This window comes from Medicago truncatula, chromosome 2 (assembly GCF_003473485.1).
Source record: "Medicago truncatula cultivar Jemalong A17 chromosome 2, MtrunA17r5.0-ANR, whole genome shotgun sequence".
NCBI classification, from domain to species: domain Eukaryota; kingdom Viridiplantae; phylum Streptophyta; class Magnoliopsida; order Fabales; family Fabaceae; genus Medicago; species Medicago truncatula.
In genome coordinates this window covers 11,247,270-11,266,609 of record NC_053043.1, presented here as the reverse complement: position 1 = coordinate 11,266,609, position 19,340 = coordinate 11,247,270, and the positions used below count along the sequence as shown (strand labels likewise).

General features: G+C 30.3%; 2 protein-coding genes across 2 annotated transcripts; both read right to left on the bottom strand.

The window, feature by feature from the left end:
- Positions 1-3,025: 3,025 nt before the first annotated feature.
- LOC11426602 (peroxidase 15) lies at positions 3,026-5,776 on the bottom strand. Its single transcript, XM_003594450.4, has 4 exons — positions 5,504-5,776; positions 5,161-5,352; positions 3,857-4,022; positions 3,026-3,758 (listed from the first exon to the last, which is right to left on the bottom strand). Exons 1-4 carry the CDS (start codon positions 5,723-5,725, stop codon positions 3,277-3,279), a joined length of 1,062 nt encoding a protein of 353 aa, XP_003594498.1. The 5' UTR covers positions 5,726-5,776; the 3' UTR covers positions 3,026-3,276.
- Positions 5,777-9,162: 3,386 nt separating this feature from the next.
- Positions 9,163-11,790, bottom strand: LOC11413832 (peroxidase 15). Its single transcript, XM_003594449.4, has 4 exons — positions 11,468-11,790; positions 11,165-11,356; positions 10,007-10,172; positions 9,163-9,858 (listed from the first exon to the last, which is right to left on the bottom strand). Exons 1-4 carry the CDS (start codon positions 11,687-11,689, stop codon positions 9,380-9,382), a joined length of 1,059 nt encoding a protein of 352 aa, XP_003594497.1. The 5' UTR covers positions 11,690-11,790; the 3' UTR covers positions 9,163-9,379.
- Positions 11,791-19,340: the final 7,550 nt, after the last annotated feature.

The window sequence follows — 19,340 nt, the reverse complement described above, 5'->3', positions numbered from 1 at the left end:
AAGTTTGTTTTAAAATAAAAGATTCCTTTAATTTTTAATGCAACACATTTTTGTCAACCTCTTCCACTTTATATTTATGTTAGTCATAAATAAAGACATTATTGGGAAAAATATCTCTTATTTAGATACAAACACATAGTACTTCAATCAGGATTCTTGTTGGTGCCATAGCAAAGTCAGAAAGAAAACAGAAAAATGGTTGTTCCTCCTCTATATTACTCACTCCGGTCATATTTATAAAAAAAAAATTAACTTTTTAAATTTATTGAGTAATTGATGTATATGATATAGAATATGAATCAAATACATCATTTATGGAATGAATCAAAAAAGTCAAATGTTGCTTATATATAGGACCGAAGGGAATACTAATTAACGATCCAATATCACTTAATTTAGAATTTCATTTTAATAAAACAAAATCCAAATAGTTACAAACTATATAGATGAAAGAGACATCCCTAAAAAGAATGAAAGACACATTATAGTTTTAGAGAAGACTAAATATAAAATTAGATTTTAATCAAAAGTCTTAGAAAATTGCAGGAATTTTCTAATTCTGTCATGTCTCCTCTTGAACCACACGGCTATAATCAAATCAAATCAAATGGATAAGTTTTAACCATCGTTAATTAAATAAGTTATTGTCCTTATAAATATTCTAAATTTGTTTTTTAATCTTTCTAAAAAAATTCAAGAAGTTTTGATTTTACAAATATTTTCCGTCACAATTTTTTATTTCTACATATCTCTTGCAAAAGTTTGACAATTTGTTTTTTTTACAAAGATAAAACAATATGTTTTTTTTTAAAAAAAATATCTTCAAAATTTTAATTTACTTTTTGCAATCACAATTACACATTTTAACATGTTTTTTCTTATAAGATAAGATCACAATATGTCGTTTTTCGTGGTGCCAATTCGTCGAGTCGATGGTCCACCTATGGTTAACCTTTTTATCTCTTTTTTTTTTATCACATCATTAATCTACCACATCTCTCTCAAAATATATACACTTTAAGAGGCGTCACCAAATATTTTCTAAAAAGTAAAGGAGATTATTACTTAAAAATAATAAAAATATAGATCTATGTATATAATATAAACAGAGGTCATTTATCCTTATCCACCATTTTCAAATTGTATAAAAAAACACATGCATATAGAATATATGTATGCACGAAATTATAGAACCATAACATTTCCCAAACAATTTTTTTTAGGGAATTTCTTTTTCCACCTACCAACTTCTCATGCGCTCTCTAAAATTATCATTTTGCCCCATTTGAATTATATAATCCGAACAAATAATACGGTTTGAATTATATAACCCAAAACATACCTATATGTATTAGCAACGACCATAACTTCCTCTCATTTCAGTAGCTGCGACTTTTGTCCTAAAAACAAAAAAAAAAGAGTGAAAAATTAGCAAACCTATCAAATAATATAAAAAAATATATAAAATACCACTAAAAAATTCTAAAAATCATACAAAGCTAATGATTTTTTTTTTTTTTGGATTTTTCTGAGAATATAAAAAAAATGGAAAATGGGTCTATACGGTAGAATTTTGAATTTTGAGGGCGCAGAGTCTATAGTAGTTTCGTTCCTGGATTTTGAATGAAACCAAACCAATCGCCCGAAAACAGACATTTTTTTATTGCTTCAACTAGACATATGCACTTTCAAGATATGAACACACAAGAAACACACTGGAGCAGTTATAATGGTTAATGTGTTTACTAAACTGGTTATCCTTGTCACAAAACAAATTCGATATTTGTGCCGATATAATTCCAATTATATATTCCCAATTTGTTTTTCCCATAATTTTTGGCACATGAGGGAGGGTGTATAGGGGACGGGATGTTTGGATTTTATAATTTGAAAAAACAAACACTTTCAGATTTAATAATCCGAACGTGCCCTCTATATGCTTCGAAGTTGGGTGTATAAAGGTGTTCGAATTATAAAATTTAAATTATTTTTATTTTTATTTTAGAATTCAAATTGGTGAAAAAAACATTTTTCCACCAAAAATATAGGAGAATCCTCCTTTGGAATTATTTAATCCAAAACTCAAGATATTTTTGAAATGTTAGAGAACGCGCGAGAAGTGATTAAGGTGAAAAAGAAATTATCAAATACATGAGACAGTGCTACTAAATCAAGCATTGAGGCCTTGGGTAACAAAGGTAGATTTTTGTCGGGCGAGGTTGAACTTTGAAGCCTTCTTCCCAAGTAAAACCATTTGCCTTCAATTTTGTTGCATTGTGAAACTAACATAATGCTAAATAAAAGCTACTAGGCAAATATAGCTTAAGTTGTCTATATAAAATTTGAATGAAATTGGAAGAACTATCAAATTAATCGGTTTTTGTGACTCAGACTGGTGTGGCGATAGGGTGCAAAGAAGGAGCTCAATGGGATATGTGTTATAAATCTTCAACTCTCCAATTTCATGGAGCTAAAGAAACAAATTATTGTTTCCTTGTCTACTATTGAAGCTGAATACATTTCAGCTTGCAATGTAGCATGCCAAGGCATATGGAGAGACCAAGTTCCACTTTCTTTGTGATCAAGTAAACAAAGGCATGCAAGATCACGCTTAAGAGATGATCCTCTTCATTCATTTATAGTGCCATTCAATTCTGTGCTCACCACAATTAGCTACTTGTTCAAGCCAGAGCCATGTCGAAATATCTAATAACTTGCAAAATATTTGGGCGCCTTATTTCGATATCAAAATTAAAAGCTCTATGCTGTTTGTTCGATCCCTTCTTTTCAGACGTTGGTTACATTAAAAGGAACCTTTATATATTCAATTATGGCGTCGTCAACATTCTTGACATTTCTACACTTCTCAAGAATAAGCTTGCAAAAATAATCTGACCAAGCCTATTTAATTTGAAGATTTGCTATGAGTATGGGTGTTCTATATGTTTTGCTATTTCTTTTTTAAACAAGTTTCTCGCTCCATTCTTGACAATATAAAAGAATTTCATGCAGACATTCAATCATATTTAACATATAAATACTTGAATAAGTATTTTAGAAAATAACATTATGACATAACACATTAAAAAACTTTTGACACAAATATTATTAGGGAGCTTCTACGGTCCCCAATCAACTTGAAGAACAAAACAAAAACATAGTATAGAACTAGAAAGAGCATACAAGCAGAGATTAATTATCGTGATCCACCACATACACACATCATATATGTATGCAGAAAATATTGAACCTCTTCGATATTTTCCAAGCGTATGTTTAGAATGAGCTAGCCATTCCATCTTCTGATGATTCTTTGGTGACTACAGAAGCCAATCCAGAAGAATTCCCATTCACAGCATTACATTGTGTTCTAATTTCACCTTGAGATCCAGTTAAAACTCCAATATTACCCATTTTTATCATTGAAGCAACAAAATTTTCAAAGAAGAGAGTTTGATTATTGGCGAAACTATTGACAATAGAAATAGTGTCAGAACCATTTGTGGAAAAAAGCTCTTGGTCACTTTGAAACAAGCCATTTCCAACTTGGAGATTGGAGTAGTAGTTGGAGTCAAATGTATCAGGTGTCGTTGGGTCCAAATCGGTTAGGTTCGTACCAGGTCCACCATTGGGACATATTGCTTGCAATGTTTGCAAGTAAGTTGTGTTAAGGGTTGAATCGGGATTTCCAGTGTTGCTGAAATTGTATAATCGATCAACGAAAAATCTGCATTGACCTCTTCCAATTGTATGACCACCTAAAAAATTAAATGGGGGGATTCTTAATATGAGTCATTTTTAGACTATATGTACATACATTCATGTTACATATTTTGAAGAAACAAAAAAATTATACCTGAGAGTGCAACTAGATCAGTAGTAGTGAGGTTTTGATTATCAAAGCTAGATTTTAGTTGAGTAAGGTTGAAAGTGGGGGCAGGAAGATTTTGAGCTGCAAGGGAATTATTTGCTGTTAAACTATCCCTTCTTCCTAATGGAACTTGCCAAGTAGGACCATTTGCCTGCAATTTTTGTTGCATTGTAGGATAATAAAGAAAATATATATCATGGTTTATGATGTTAATTAATAAAATTGAAATTCTATGAAGAACGTACATTGTCACATATCTTTGATTATGATTTGTTTGAATTATTTAAACTAGTCAAAATTTTAGGCAAATAACTAATTCATTATGTACAAAACTATTTTAACTATTTATTTTACGGTTAGTATTTCTTTACCAATGTATATAAAAAAACATCATAAAACAACATGATAACGAAAGTACAACTTTATAGCATAAGATATGATCATGTAAAATTAAAACCATCAGATCTCTACAAACCAAAATATACATAACCAGACACAATATAAAAGTCTATGCTACTGCTGGACCACACCATTTGATAGCCTTGCCTTACCCGAATTGGGGCTTACAAGCTTGTGAAATCCCACCAATTATATATATAATTGAGAAATTATATTTGAATAACTATTTAGGGATAACTCCTTTTTTCATATTTTTATTGTATTCTTATTCTCTTTATTGATTTGGTTATAGTGTCGATGCTTACATTTCTATTATTATCCTCTTATTAGTTGTCCCAGAAATGGTTTAGAACAATTCTCTTTTTTATACTCTCATCGTGTCCTTACTCTATTTACTTTGATTTTCGTACTAATATAATATCCACGTTTCTTTGTATACCTTGATTGTTTTATAAGTTGTTCCAAAAACAGTTGTTCATATAACATAACCTATTTATTTACCTATTGACATCTGTTTTTTGCTAACACACCATCAATATAGTTTTGTAAGTTTATTTTGAATGCGTATTTTTCTAAATACATTTTACCGTTTGAAAATAAGAAAATTTGGCAATTTTTTCCGTCCAGAAATAAATTATTAAAAGTATATGTATATTAGAAAAAATGTAGGGGTGTTAATAGTTTTGACTATTAACTACTTTGTCAAAACTGATTTATTGATCGTTTATGAGATCTTTGGATACATTTTATTTATTGCATTCGTTTTCCATAATGTGAAGATTTTCATTTTTATTTTCTACGAACATGGAAGTTTTGAAATTAAACAACATACTATCTAGCTAGAAGTTAATTTAAATGTATGACTAGGAAACTAGCTAGGAAATATATACCAGATCAGAAGATATTTCAGCAGAAAGGGCAAGAATATCAGCACAAGAAACAGTGTTAGGACAAGCATTTTCCACCGCTGTTTTGATCTGGTTTATCACGTCCAAACCTCTTATGGAGTTGTTATTTGGTGGTGCACTTTGCTCGCTCACTATCGTAGCCGTATCGTTCAGCAAAATCGATGCATCGCAACCCTGCAACAATGTTCACAACTATTAGCATATATACATTTGAACTCATTATGTGTGTATGTTTGATTGAAATCACAACGAATTTGACGAAATCATGTTCACCGTCCACAAAAGTGAAAATGTGAAGGTAAGAGATGGATCAGAACACACATACTTGAACAAAACAGTCATGAAAATGTAGCCTAATGAGACTACCAAGCATTCTGGGATCAGATTGTGAAACATTTGTGAGCACACCACGTACGATTGAATCAACATTAGAACATGTACTATTGTAAAATGAAGGATCTAGTTGTGCATTTGAAAAGGGTACTCCTCCAATAAACACAAAAACGACACAACAAAAAGCTGTTGCACTTAGACCAAGTGGATTCATTTTTTTTCTTTTCCACTTTGAGACAATTAATGTTTGATATTATGAGCAACAACGTGATGCTTTTATCTAGTTTGGGTCAAACGACCAATGCAATGTCCTTTCTATTTTTATTATGGTTCGTACCTGTTGTTGGTGGTTGGAATCTTATTTAAAGAACGTGGAATTTTCTTCCTATGCTTTAATAATATTTACCACCTTTATTAAAGCAATATGAAAGAGTAGTTACTTACTAGAGTCTAGAACCAAAAAGGAAAAGGAGTAGTTGCTAAAAAAAGGATTAGTTTGTAGTTAAAGGAAGACTATAATGTTTGTGCTTTAATTTCTTTTTTTTTTTTTTTTAAATTAACACATATTTAATTATATTTGATCATATATACTTGGGATGTAAATCTCCACCATGTGCTTTTGCACTTTGATTTTGTTTTTGAGTTGTAGTTCATCATACTTTAATACTATTATATATATGTAACTTTTTCTACTATATATCGATGTATGTTTATTGAAGTCTTGATAGAAAATATATAACATATATAGAAAATCATTGAAAAAAGATTTTTTTTTTTTTAGAATAGTGAGGACCGTTAGTTAAATTTAGGCTAAAGTGCACTTTTGGCCTCCTATGTTTCAAAATGTTGCGATTTTGACCCCCTATTAAAAAAAATGGCAATTTTGATCCCTTTCATCCCAAAATTGCTGAGAAGACGCCACGTGTCCCAAAAAAGGGGCCATAATCACAACTTTTTGTAAAGATAAGGGGTCAAAAAGCATATTTCCCTTATGTTAGGAGGTCAAAAGAGCATATTTCCCTAAACATAGGGGGTCACTTTTGCCATTTTTTTTAATAGGGGGCCAAAATCGCAACATTTTGAAACTTAGAGGGCGAAAAGTGAAGTTTAGCCTTAAATTTAACGAAAACTATTAATTAAGATAGGTAATATAAATTCTTTTTGTGGTGGCCGGAGTTTGAACCCCAGATCTTGCATATATTATGCATTGTCCATACCAACTGGATGCTAAAGAATTTCCCTTTAATTTATCCTTAACTATTACCTCTTTTATTCAAGAACAAGAATAAAGAACACGATAAAAAGCTAGGGCTGCTGCTATAAAAAATAAAAATAAAAATTAGGCAGTGTTTACTTTTCAATTAAAAACTTAGTCATACACTCATTAGTCATTACCAACTTCATATGTACATTGTACAACCTCATATATTGTTATGATTCACATTCAAAATGTCTGTGGTTATATTCAATGATTTAGAATTTTGGGTCTCTTAGATTTTCTTAGATTTGGTGATCACCGTACGTGTATGGTTTAAGGCCGGTGCCTAGGCTATATTACGTATACTATTTCATAGACATGATATATAAATTCGTTAAACTAATAAGGACTCATTTTGTTCACGTTTGTGTCCTTGAATATACCTATTCTATATGTGTATTATTTTCAATTTCATGACGGGAAAAAGTATGCCAAGATCTCACAGTGAGAGTAACAAGTAAAAGAATTGTGATTATTGATTTTAGAATTGATATGAAGTTATTGTAGTACAACCATGGGTAATAACAATGCACAATGTATTCTCACCTTTTCTATTGTTTTGGTCAGAAAAAAAAAAATGATTGTTCCAAAAGTTGTTTAAAAATGATTGTAGAAATATCAATTCTCATAGAATAAAAATAGAAAATAACTATTCCTTATACTAAATAAATGGACAACAATGAATTAGTCGAAATGACAAGAGATTTAAATCTCCTAAACAAATTACAGGGTTCGATATTTCATTTGCCTATGAAGAATTATAAATTTTGGATTTTTTCCACAAATTAATCTAATTATTTACATAAACCTTATATATACTCTATGTCAATGATTTTTTCTTATAAAGAAACGTGTTAGCCTTAGTTTTTTTGGTCTTGCTTATCTGCAGGTTCTTTCTCCTTTTCCTTTTTCTTTGCATACCTTTATAAGAGACGTTAGGATCTAATTATACGTTGAAATGTTCGATATGCAGTTCATGTCAACTTTTGAATAACTTTTTTTGGAATATAATATTTTTTTTAAGTTCTTTTGGAATATAATAAAGAGTATCTAGAACCTGGTTTTTAAGTTCTTTACTTACCTAAACCTATATACTTCTCCTGCCTAGCAAATTGTCATCTCTCTCCCCCATTCGTATCACTGGCTCATATTCAATGCTGTATTTTATGAGAGTGACTATGGTTAAGTCATGGTTCAGTTCCGTTTTTGTTCAAAAAATTAGTTAAATATTATTTAAGTTTTTTAAAGGAAAACTAAGAATAAATATTTTTTTTTTTAGGGAAATTAATTTTTTTTTGATGATTAAATTAAAATACATCTAACTACCTTTGTGTGACTGTTGAAATTTCGTTTAAATATTTGTTTTGGATTTTCTTAAAAAAAAAAGGTTAACATTGAAAAGATAACCTTACAATTGAAAAGAGATATTAAAATGCAATTTCAAAACAAATTTAAAAAATAACCTTTTGAGTGTTTTTTAACAAACACGGGACCATAAATTGACTATATACATTTCTTATTTTTAATAGAGTTAAATAAGTTTTTCGCTTATATAAATATATCATATTTCGTTTTTAGTTCCTCTAAAGTCCTTCTTCAAACAATGACTATTCAAATGTTTTATATCAAAAAAATTTGTCATTGTTTTTAAATAAAGTCACATTTACCGTTAAAAATTATTTATTACATGATGTTTAATATCATGAATGTTTGCATGATATTGCAAACAATGTGGCGCCAATTTGTATATTTTGTGGTAAACGACTTGCATAATCTTTGGTTGAGCTTTCTTTTTATTAATTTATTTTTTTTTATTATTATTTTTTTTTTTTTTTTTTTACAATAGTTACCCGAGGGGAATGGATTAAAAAAAATAAAATAATCACGACAGTTGTCTTTAAAAATAAATAAAAATAAAGACGGAAATGGATCGTCTCAATTGTACTTCACTTGTCTTTTCTCAAATTATAATCACAACCATTACGATTCTTCTCTCTTTTCTTTTTATATTTTAAAAACCCCCATTTGAAGCCTAGGATTTGGTTGGAGGGATTCTTTCTCACTCAGGAGAGAAAGTGCTCCAAACACCGCTCCCGTAAAAGATATTTCATAAGAAAATCATTAGTCATCTTTTTATTTTTAAAGTAAATCATTAGTAATCTGTAAAATTGTGTGTAGAATTTTATTGAAAAAGATAAAATATTCATATTAAATACAATGATTGAGGGTAGCAGTGAGAATCTTGTCAAGGAATGTGAGCAATGAGTTCTTGGGTTAGTAAATCATAAATGAGATAAACTTAAGGGTTAAATTTGCAAAATTAAAATTTGGCGAGATAAAATGGCACAATTGATAAAGTAACTTACGAAACTAAAATTGCATTTAAGCCTAAATACTTCAATATCCCTACCATATCTCATCATCATTATCAATAATATAAGAAACATAATTATCATAATAGAGGAAAATAGTTAATACAAACACTACATCAATGGCCATAGTTTACAAAGTAGAAACCTATCGCCATCCACCACAAGAGCACAACATGTATGTGCCTCTAGAACACACTCTTTATTAGGTACCTTTCTTATGCAACTTGTATTAAATTACTTAGTATGAGCTAACAATACCATCCTCTGACGACTCTCTTGTGACTTTTGTGGCAAGGCCAGAATTTCCATTAACAAAGTTACATTGTTTTCTAATTTCACCTTGAGATCCAGTTAACACTTTAATTCTACTCATTTTAATCATCGAGGCCTTAAAAGCTTCAAAGAAAAGAGTTTGGTTGTTGTTGAAACTGTTGACAATGGCAATCGTGTCCGCGCCACTTGTGGAAGACAATACTTGGTCACTCTGAAACAAGCCTTTTTGAATCCTTAGGTTTGAGTAGTAGGCCGAGTCGAATGTATCTGGAGTGGCTGGGTCCAGATCGGTTAGGGTGCTACCAGGTCCACCATTGGGACATATAGTTCTCAATGTTTGTAAGTAGGTTGTGTTGAGAGTTGGATCGGGATTTCCAGTATTGCTGAAATTGTATAATCGATCAACGAAGAATCTGCATTGACCTCTACCGATTGTATGAGCACCTAAAAATTTACCAAAACATATATACAATTAGATACACACATATACATACATCATGAGGTATATCACCCTTAACGAACCGAGTTCAAATCTCATTTGTAAAATGGTGTATTAATAATAATTTCTCTAATTTAGGAAACATTTCTATACCTGAAAGTGCAACTAGATCTGTAGCGTCGAGACCTTGATTATCAAAGTTAGATTTCAGTTGAGTAAGGTTGAAAGCTGGACTTGGAAGATTTATATTAGCAAGGGTTAGATTTGCTGTTAAACTATCTCTTCTTCCTAATGGCACTTTCCAATCAGGACCATTAGCCTGCAAATTATGTTACTAGAATAAATGAGAATTGAGCTAAATAAAGAGTAAAAGAAAGGAAAGATAAAATAAAGTTTACATTTGTAAACAACTAACCTAAAATGAATGTTATTTTTAATTCTTATTGTAAATTAAATTATTATTATTTTTTAATTATACCCTCTAATTATGTATTGCTTATAAATTATTAGTATTATTTTTTATTTGCATTTATGATAAGGGTCATGTTAAGTCCATGTGCCCTTAAGACACATGTTAAAAATTCTTCACAAAGAAAATATTTAATGAAAAAAAAAATGTCAACCTTGTAAGAAAAAATTTGCACCAATGCTTACTAACATAATTTAGTATAATTTTATTCATTTTCTTTTATATACTCACTCAGTTTTACAACGAGTGTCATTTAAGGTTTTGACGCACAAATTAAGAAATTGAATAAAATAATCAATAGACATAACACTTTTACTAAATTATCCTAACTTTATGCGAAAAAGACAAACTTAAAGTTACATTGGAAATAGTGAGAAAGAGAAAAATTGAAGTATTTATTAATGGTAAAGTTGGAAAAAAAATTATATCAAAAATGTAAAGTGGTATTATTTTAAAACAATTTTTTATTTTTTTTAAAACATCTCATTATGAAATGGATTAAGAAGTTTGTTCCTAGGTGTTTGAAAATAAACAATAAAAAATCTAAGAAACTCATTATGAGATCGAAAGAATAACAATTAAATTGTACAAATAATTTTCCGTGAGGAAAAACCGACAAATAATTTTGTGTTTGTAGTATGACACTTTAATACTTTTTTTTTTCCTTTTTTTATGTCACTTTCATGTTAAAAACAAAGAAGAAAATAGTTCTTCCAACATAACTTTTTTTTATGGCAAGGATTCTCAACTCATCTTTGACTGCTTTTTTATTACAGTGTTGTTGTTTTTGCAAACTAGAACTAGAAAAAATGGAAATGGAACAAAGAAGATATGGAACATACCAGAACAGAGGAAATTTCAGCAGCAAGAGCAAGAATATCAGCACAAGAAACAGTGTTAGGACAAGCATTTTCCACTGCTGTTTTGATTTGATTCACAACATCTAAACCTCTTATTGAGTTGTTATTTCCAAAAGCTGTTTGCTCACTTGTGATCGTAGAAGTGGTATTCAACAAGATTGATGCATCACAACCCTTTCATAAACATAGATATAAAATATATGAGCTACAAATACCAAAAATGTTTTACGGATCAGTCGGTCCTTGATCAGATACCGAGTTTTAAAAATGATGAATAATACTTACTTGAACAAAGCAATCATGGAAGTGAAGCCTTATCAAACTAGCAAGTATACGAGGATCTGTCTTAGAAACATTTCTTAGTACTTCACGAACAATGGAATGAACATTAGGACAAGTGTCCCTATAGAAGGAATTATCAAGTTGTGCATTTGATGAGAAGGGTAACCCTCCAAGCACAACTACTACACAGCACAAAGCTGCCAAAGAGAGATTGAAAGAGTTCATTATTTTTCTCTTGTTTTGAGCTTAGACTTAAGTGTGGTTACCACATATGCGATCTATTTATTTATAGAAAGAAATGGCATGTGCATGCTGCATTTCATTTTGTGCTTTAGTGGTTCAAATCAATAATATTCAATTTTTCAATCATGATGATCTAACTATAGAGAAAAAAAATGTACAAATCGCTGTCATATCGTGAGCAGGTATGTATTAGAATTTATACGTCATTGAATAATTAAAATATGGCCACTTTTTTATTTTTTCCACGTCTTGAATGTAAAGATGTAAATTACAATTTTTTTACATGTTTGAAGATTGTGTCATAATTGACTCTGCCTTCAAAGTAATCATAAATTGGTATGATTTTGAACCGGGAAGAAGAAGAAAAAATATTCACGTTTCTTTACTCACACGAGGGCAGTAGCCCAAGAGAAGAGAAATTAATTTTAACCAAACACATGAAAAGAAACACTTCCTTGATCGGCAACTAACAAATGACTAATTTAAATCGGATAAGACTTAAAAATTATCTCTTACTCCGTTATACCCTTAATATTAGCTAAAGCATCAATACCCATGTTATATTCAATGCAAATGTTTATGTTTTATGGAGTATTCACAACACAAATGTCCAACCTTCACTTCTCATTCCCGTTTGTAAAAGTTGTCGAATCTATTAAAGAAGACTTCTTCCATTCACATTGCACCATTGTATTAATCCCATCCGTTTTAATCTCTCGCCAAAAATCTGGATATTCTTGGGTCCTTGATCCAACTGATGGGTATTATGTCTGTGGTGCATATCACATTCTCACTAATAGGATTCCCACTGATGACTTCATTTCCTCGGATCTCTTGTGGCGGCGGGATGTCCCGTTGAAGGTGTCGGTGTTTGCTTGACGATTTCTTCTGAATAGATTATCAACTAAGGTGAATTTATTCTGAAGAGGAATTGTATCACATGAGTCTCAGTTGTGTGGCTGTGGATTGTTGGAAACATAGAATCGTTTATTTTTGGATTGTAGTTTTTTAGTACAATTTGGCAACTTGTTTGCAATTGGCTAGCTAGGAGTTCATTCAGCGAATTCATCTATTATTGCGGATCATTTTTATAATTTGGTGGCTCTTCAGGTTATGCAAAATCAATGAGCTCTTTCATGTTATTGAGTTGATTTGCTAGTTCTTGGGTGATTTGAAAGGAAAAAAATGACATGATTTCTCGTGGTAAACAAAACTTTCATCCTCAACTTTTGGAGAATAGTAAGCTCCTTTCTTTTAGTAGTTTAAGGTTAAATTTGTTGTTTTTCCATACATGTCATTGAGAAATTAAAATATGATCACTTTATGTAAAGTAGTAAATTTCAATTTTTTGACATATTTGAAGATATTTTTGTCATAATTGAGTTTGCCTTCGAAAAAAAATCATAATTTGATATGCTTTTGAACCGGGAAGAAGAAGAAAATCACTTCTCCTTCAAAAATTAACATTTAAACCATTAGATTAAAATGAGATGAAAGGTGGAGATTTAGAGTAAATCTATAAACTTATTCTTGGAGTCAATATCTCTCCTATATATATGTGCACACAAATAATTGGTACAAACAAAGCTCTATAAATTAATAAAAAAAAAATTTAAATTTCTAAAAAATATTAATCCTTTTTTACTCTTATTTTGTGGTGTTCAGAGATCGAACAGACCTTGCATATATTATGCATTGTCTTTACTTACCAACTAAACTAAGCTCACGGAAATTAATGTTTTTTTTTACTAACATGAAGAAATTATATCTTAACCCAACGTGGTAAAGAAAATCTTGATTGATCAGCAGCAAACAAATGACTAATTTGTGTCGGACAAGATTCATAAAACATCATCTCATATCTCATTTTACCTAATATTTACTCCGTCCATAATTATAAGGATTTTGATAAAATGTATTGTCCCTAAATATAATTGTTTATACAAATTATTAGATGATTTTTTTTTTTTTTAAACATATAACTAATTAATACCACTGACGTGTCTTTTTTTCAAAAAAATACTACTAACTTCTCTTAAAATATGAAAAAAAAAAATCAAATTTAATATACATATAAACCAAAAATAACTTAATAATATTAACACATAAAATAAACATAAAAATTACATTAACAACTTTTCTTAATAAATGTAAAAATGACGTAGAAAACTTGTATACAAAGACGAGTAGTATTAGTTAAAGATCAACACACATGTCCTCAAGATATAAATGTTGATCCTTCACCTTTCACTCCATCCAGTAAGAGTTGTCAAATCCTTTGAACAAGACACATTACAATCACATTCTACTGCTGCCCCTTCATAATAATAATAATACTACTATTCACCACAACCTAAGAATCCACATATAATTTGCTAGATTAAAACCCAACCACTTTGCATACCAACAAAGACCTTCTATACTACTCCCTCACAGAGTCACAGGTGGATTGCATTTGTGTTGTGTAACATAATATATATGATATTGGCAAATTCAAATATGATATGTGACAATACAATTTTTTTTAAGCATAAAAACATGCAAAAGAGAGAGAAAAAAATATTTTAATTGATTTATGTGTCACAATTAAATTATCGAATGTATTTCTCCAAAAATCCAAAGAATCCCCTAATCACTCATCTTCTGATCCCTAATAAGATCAGCACACCCAGCAGTACAATCATACTTATTGGCACCGCCACCAAACCCCTCGGCTGAACAACAATAATATCAGAAACTTTTTTTGAGAGAATAATATCAGAAACTATTATGTTTATGAATGAATGATATATTTTTTTTTTTTGGTACAATGTTTATGAATGAATTTTACCCCTAAAAAAAAGTTATGAATGTATTCTGTAAAAAAAAAAGTGTATGAATGAATTAATGATTAACCCGTGATTATCAAGAGTCAAACAAATAACACGTGAGCGATGGGGACCAATATTTATGTCTTCGATAACGATGACAAAATTATTTTGGGAGGTCCATATAAAATTTATTTCTCCAATTGTACCATACCATATTTGTTTTATTTCTCCACCAATGTACTAGCTCAGGAAATTGCCCAGAACCTATCAAAAGGAAACAGGGAAATCGCATAAAATAAAAAGCATGCAAGAGTCATATGTACCCAAGTATTTTATTGGTTGTCAACTTGTGATGTCATTTCATTAGATGCCACCATATTTGTTGGCTTCAGACCATATTTAGCATTTGGAGTTATTAGGAAGGGAAATGATATTTGAACATTTATTTTGTGATAACTTTTGTGTCAATTTTCTCTTTTATATTCACATTAATTTTTATTTTATCTTTTTATTATTTTGGTTTTTGTGCAAATACCTATTTTTTTCTTTGTAAATTATGGTTGTTACATAAGTTATCAAGCAAATGGTTGTTCAAATAACTCTTCTCTATTAGCAAATATGAAAAATGTTGAGAGGGGCGATTACCCTAGGATTCGCCGAGGGCAATCGCGTCGACATTTCATATCGCCGACACTAAGGTTCTTCGGGGGGATTGAGGGAAATGAACAGAGGTGAGTCGGCGACGTCGAAAAATGTTTGGATGGGGTCATATTGGCCAGGACAGATAACAGGCAACATCGCGGCAAGGAGGTATTGGTGTGCATCGGTTTTAACAGGTTAGGGCTAGGGTTTTTCAGGATCAAAGTATTGTGCATTCAAGGTCGCGATACACTCAACATGGCTCGCATCAAGTTTCAGCATGGTTAGGGGCTGGTTCTAATTTTGATATTCGTCATCTACAACATAATAGGTCCGATCATGTGGGGTCACAATTCAAGAGGTTTTTTTTTCTTTTTATCTTACAAACGTGCTGGAGAAAATTCCCTATTTTTGTTTACGGCAAAGTTTTGATGTTTGTGAAATTTTGAAAGATGTTTACTTGGCAAATAAGTGTAACGTGAATGGTCATGCATATGGTTTTGTTCGCTTCAACAATGTACTTGATGTTGGAAAACTTTTTAAAACATTGAATAATGTTTGTTTTGGTAATTATTGGGTCTTTGCTAAGGTTGCAAGGTATGATTACTTTGAGAATTCTAAGGAGATGGAGACGGAGGGGATGTTACGAGTGGGAAGAAGGAGGTTGGAAAGAAGGGTGTTGAGGGAGAAAAAAGAGAGCGGGTCGAGATTGCTGTTGGTGGCAGTGACGTATTTATGACCCTAGGCCGGGGTGCAAAATATAAAACTATAACAACAACAACAACAACAGTGACGATGATGATAATAATAATAATAATAATAAGGCTTAAGTGCAGTTTTGCCCCTCCTATTTTGACTCAAACTGGATTTTACCTCCTATTTTAAAACTCGGAATTTCACCCCCCCCACAGTTTAATGTTTTACGGAGTTTTGCCCCCTCTATTTTAAAAATCGGAATTCCCCCCGGTTTAATATTTTTCAGAATTTGGCGGTGCTGACGTGGCTTAAATAATATTAAAAAAAAAGCATCCACCTATTTAAATTATTTGTATTAAATATTCTGAATTAAAAAAAGAGAAAAAAAATCAATAAATAAAAAATGTAACTTAAAATAATAATAATAATAATATTAATAACCATTTTGCTTTTATTTCCTTCAAAAAATCATTTTGCTTATATGCACACACCAAAAACCAAAAAATCATTTTGCTTGTATTTCTTTCCATGTATTTTTAATGGGATTTTTGTTGTTGTTTATTCTGATTTACGCACACACCAAAATCCAAAACATCAATTTGCTTACATTTCCTTTCATGTATTTTTAATGGGATTTTTTTCTGTTATTCTGATTTTTTTTCCTACCTTTTATCTCCATTTTCTAGTATTTTTACTGCTTTTTCTCCTTCTAGTTTTATAATTTTTGGTTTAATAATTCCTGCTTTTTTTTTTCATTATTTTATGCATTTTATGGTATTTTTTGGATTTTGGATTTTGGTGTGTGCATATAAGCAAAATGATTTTTTGAAGGAAATATAAGAAAAGTTGTTATTATTATTATTATTTTAAGTTACATTTTTTTTTTTGAACAAGCAATACATTTTTTATTTATTGATTTTTTCTCTTTTTTTTAATTCAGAATATTTAATATAAATAATTTAAATAGGTGAGTGTTTTTTTAATATTATTTAAGCCACGTTAGCACCGCCACATCAACCAAATTCTGAAAAATATTAAACTGGAGGGGTAAAATTCCGATTTTTAAAATAGGGGGGCACAATTCTGAAAAACATTAAACTGGGGGGAAGGGGGGGTGAAATTCCGAGTTTTAAAATAGGAGGGGTAAAATCCAGTTTGAGTCAAAATAAGGGAGGGGAGATAAAACTGCATTTAAACCTAATAATAATAATTAATCATGCATATAAAACTACCATATTCTTGACAAAAAAAAAACTAACATATTCAAAATATTACATTGTACTCAATGTATAATGTATCGAAGAGATTTACATATATAACCTTGAATAAAAGAAGATTTACATATAAGCTCTATAATTGTCCTAGTGTGGAAGACCCCAAAGTTCATCATGGCTCGCGTCCCATTTTAAAGATCATGTTCATCGTCTTCGTGTAGAAGACCTTCATTTTTGCACCTTGTCTTATAGGGATATGTTCTTGATCAAAGTTGATATGACAATCTGAATTAAATAAACATCTTAACAAAACGAAAAAACAAACAATATTGTATATAGACCACGAACAAAACACTATCGTACTAAGATGAGAAAATCTCAAAAGAAAAATTAAATAAATATAAAAATCACTTATTTAAATAAAAGAGAAAAAATATTTCAAAATGATAATTTTAGTTAAAAATTGATCATAAACCACCACCACCGTTTTTGAGCAAACAATTTAGAAATATCATTTCTTATTTCAGATAAGGTTGCGTTAGAAAACTAATGCTGTCCCCATACTACCATGCTTTTGTCAACAAGTTGTGGATCCTTTTCAATAAATAAATGTTGCACGTTATGACGTGGAACATCAATGTCAGAAAAGCAAAAACAAGAAATCCGGTACATTGTTTATGGAGTACCTCACACGTATTTATTTTGGTCATTGACTTGCTTTAGGTCGTTCTTTAAATCACTGTTTTTTTCAATTTTTCATCCTTTTTAAGACTAAAAACAAAGATTTTGGTGTTTACCTTACCCCTAACCCTAAAGGGGATATATATAAATTGTTAAAGTCTCACATCACCATATGCTTTCTCAAAAGCATTTTCCCCACATATATAATATGTGACATATATAATTCATGTTTCATTTTCCTTCTTTTGTTTTACCCAATGACAGATTTGAATATTAGTTAGGTTTTGCAAATCCCACGAACTATGAGGAATTCAACATCTCTGATATTTTTTGTTTGAGAAATGATATTTGTACAATCCTTTTTTACAATTTTGTGACAACTTTATCTTTCATATTCATATTATACTCTTATTCTCTCTCTTTATTTTTCTCTCTCCATTGTTTTTAACCAATGAAAAGAGAGAAAAAAGAAGTTGTCACAAAAGTTGTATCAAATAGTTGTTCAAATATCACCACTCTATTATTTTTATATTTAATTATGTCTTTAAAAGTATGCCACAATTATTAGTACATCAAATTTGAATTTTGCGGTATTTTAATTGGACTATGATCGATTTCTGTTATTGGGACAACTTGCATAGTTCCTCACTTGCACTCAAGGTTATAGTTTTCAAATAATTTTAATAAATTAAATTGACTTATAAAAAACAGAAATGATACAGTACAGAGAAATAATCAAATGTGAAAGATTGCGTAGATCGATGTTAACAATCGCTGCATGTTATCATAGAAAACTCACAGAAATTTTCGCAAAATAATTTTTTTACTAAGCTAATAAACAAATTTAAACTACAGGTTCATATACAGCTGAATTATCGGGTGTATTACTATAGAGCTATATAACTCCTATTGTTGTCACATGTATTTTTTTTCTTTTAAAAAAAACTAAAATGGAATTTATTAACATCGCGATGAATCTTAACCAGTACAGGGAGTGCTAGGTTAGGAGTCTTAAAGTAGTAACATATAAAGGATAGATGAGAAGATCCAATGAAAAACTCATACACCCGTGAATAAAAAAAAAAAAAAAAAACTTATAGAAAACACCTCCTAACAAAGGGCTATATCCAAAATCAATAAATAGAAATACCAAAACAAAGCTAACACCATCAACGACACAACATAAACAAAAGTTGTACAAAAATCCTCAAAGGGCTATAACTCCTATTGTTGTCACATGTATGATACTACAAAGTTTAAAAATAATCGTTTTAATCTCTAAATGAATGATGAGTTGTGACTACAATATTTGAATTTAATAAAACTTACTAGGCTTAAATATGTATTTGATCCTTGCAATTAGGGGTCGTTTAAAAATTGGTCCCTGTAATCGCTAATCCTGGCAATTTACCTCTGCATTGTTTAATCATTTAAAATTTCGTCCCTCTCCCCACTTAATCACTGCCATGCCACACGAAATTCCAATTTTACCCCTGAGTTTCCAATTCTTTCTTCAATATTTTGTCCTCTTCTTAAGGGCAAAATTGAAATTTCATGTTTGACAGTGATTGCCACGTCATCAAATTAGTGACG

Coding starts and splice junctions, on each gene's coding strand:
- LOC11426602 (XM_003594450.4), bottom strand. CDS start 5,725: ATGAATCCACTTGGTCTAAGTGCAACAGCTTTTTGTTGTGTCGTTTTT. Junction 4,023..5,160: donor CTGAAATATCTTCTGATCTG/GTATATATTTCC, acceptor CAAAAATTGCAG/GCAAATGGTCCTACTTGGCA. Junction 3,759..3,856: donor TGATCTAGTTGCACTCTCAG/GTATAATTTTTT, acceptor TTAATTTTTTAG/GTGGTCATACAATTGGAAGA.
- LOC11413832 (XM_003594449.4), bottom strand. CDS start 11,689: ATGAACTCTTTCAATCTCTCTTTGGCAGCTTTGTGCTGTGTAGTAGTT. Junction 10,173..11,164: donor CTGAAATTTCCTCTGTTCTG/GTATGTTCCATA, acceptor CATAATTTGCAG/GCTAATGGTCCTGATTGGAA. Junction 9,859..10,006: donor AGATCTAGTTGCACTTTCAG/GTATAGAAATGT, acceptor GTAAATTTTTAG/GTGCTCATACAATCGGTAGA.